Below are 1367 nucleotides of genomic sequence, written 5' to 3'. Positions count from 1 at the left end.
TTTTTGAGACAGGGTTTCTCTGTGTAGCCTTCCTTGGCTATCCTGGAACTCACTCTGTAGACCTCGATCCACCTGCCTCTGACTCCCAAGTGCTGGGATTAAAGGCGTGCGCATTAAAGGCGTGCGCCACCTCCACCTGGCAGTGTTTATTTTAATTTTTAAAAAGATTAACATTTTTTCATCTATTTGTGAGTGTTTTTGCATATGTCTGTCTGCACACATATGTGAACACCTGAGGTGTATAGAAAAGCTGTTAGATTTCCTGGAGTTGCATTTATCTATGGTTGTACGCTGCCTGGCATGGCTACCAGAAACAGAATTGAAGTCCTCTGGAAGAATAAGAGTCTTCTTAACTGCTGAGTTATGCCTTCTGCTCTCAATGTCTTCAGTAATGTCTTCTTTTCCCTGGAAGGTTCTAAGGCCCAGCAGCTTCTTCAAGGACTACAAGCCAGTGATGAAAGCCAACAGCTTCAGGCAGTCATTGAAATGTGTCAGCTATTGGTCATGGGCAATGAGGAGACACTAGGAGGGTTTCCTGTGAAGAGTGTTGTTCCAGCTTTGGTAAGCATGCTGTTCTTCTGTTGGCTTACTTTGCCTATGTGCCTGATGTACAAATAAATACTCTTTTTCAGTAAGCAGCGTACCCAGCTGGAGTTTGTAAATATTTTTTGCTAATTGTTAGATTTATTTATTTTATGTATATTAGTATTTTATGTACAGATAGTTGTGAGCCTTCATCTGGTTGTTGCGACTTGACTTTTTAGGACCTCTGCTCGCTCCGGTCAACCTTGCTCGCTCCAGTTGGCCACTACTTACCAGTGCCTCCAAACATATTTATTATAAATAAGTACACTGTAGCTGTCTTCAGACGTACCAGAAGAGGGCATCAGATTTCATTACAGGTGGTTGTGAGCCATGATGTGGTTGGTTGCTGGGATTTGAACCCAGGACCTTGAGAAGAGTCAGCACTCTTACCTGCTGATCCATCTCACCAGCTATGCGTGAATTTTTTGATAAAGTCACTTGCTATTAATTATTAAACCCATAAGTAATGCTTTGATACCTCACTGTTTATTATTCAATATCACAGTCTTTGGGGCAATAGTAAACTACCTTACTTTGGTTTATCTTCCTGATTGAGAAGGATTACTTGTTTGCTACTTATGTGTAGGCTGGACTGTACAAAATTAAATAAATACTATACCTTCTTACATATCCAAGGAGCTGACAAAGTTTAGGAAAGTGCATGAGATGGTCTCATTTGGTCACAGTCTCACAGTATGTAAAGCTGATATTTCATTTCTGAAGTTCTGAGTTAAGTCCTGTCAAACACAAAGGGTCTTACACTTTCATCACTTAGCACATTC

The 1367-nt window shown here is 40.7% G+C and overlaps 1 protein-coding gene across 24 annotated transcripts in view; it reads left to right on the top strand.

Moving 5' to 3' along the window:
- The window catches only part of Trip12 (thyroid hormone receptor interactor 12), a 130682-nt gene that overhangs the window by 83918 nt on the left and 45397 nt on the right, over positions 1 to 1367 (top strand). For all 24 annotated transcript variants that reach the window (XM_031368223.1, XM_031368220.1, XM_031368218.1 and 21 more), the window contains one exon: positions 413 to 561. In XM_031368223.1, the coding sequence (XP_031224083.1) occupies positions 413 to 561 (149 nt within the window). The remainder of the gene's footprint in view (positions 1 to 412; positions 562 to 1367) is intronic.

The sequence above is a fragment of the Mastomys coucha genome, unplaced genomic scaffold (assembly GCF_008632895.1).
Source record: "Mastomys coucha isolate ucsf_1 unplaced genomic scaffold, UCSF_Mcou_1 pScaffold14, whole genome shotgun sequence".
Classification (NCBI taxonomy): Eukaryota; Metazoa; Chordata; class Mammalia; order Rodentia; family Muridae; genus Mastomys; species Mastomys coucha.
This window is presented reverse-complemented; position numbering and strand designations above follow the sequence as displayed.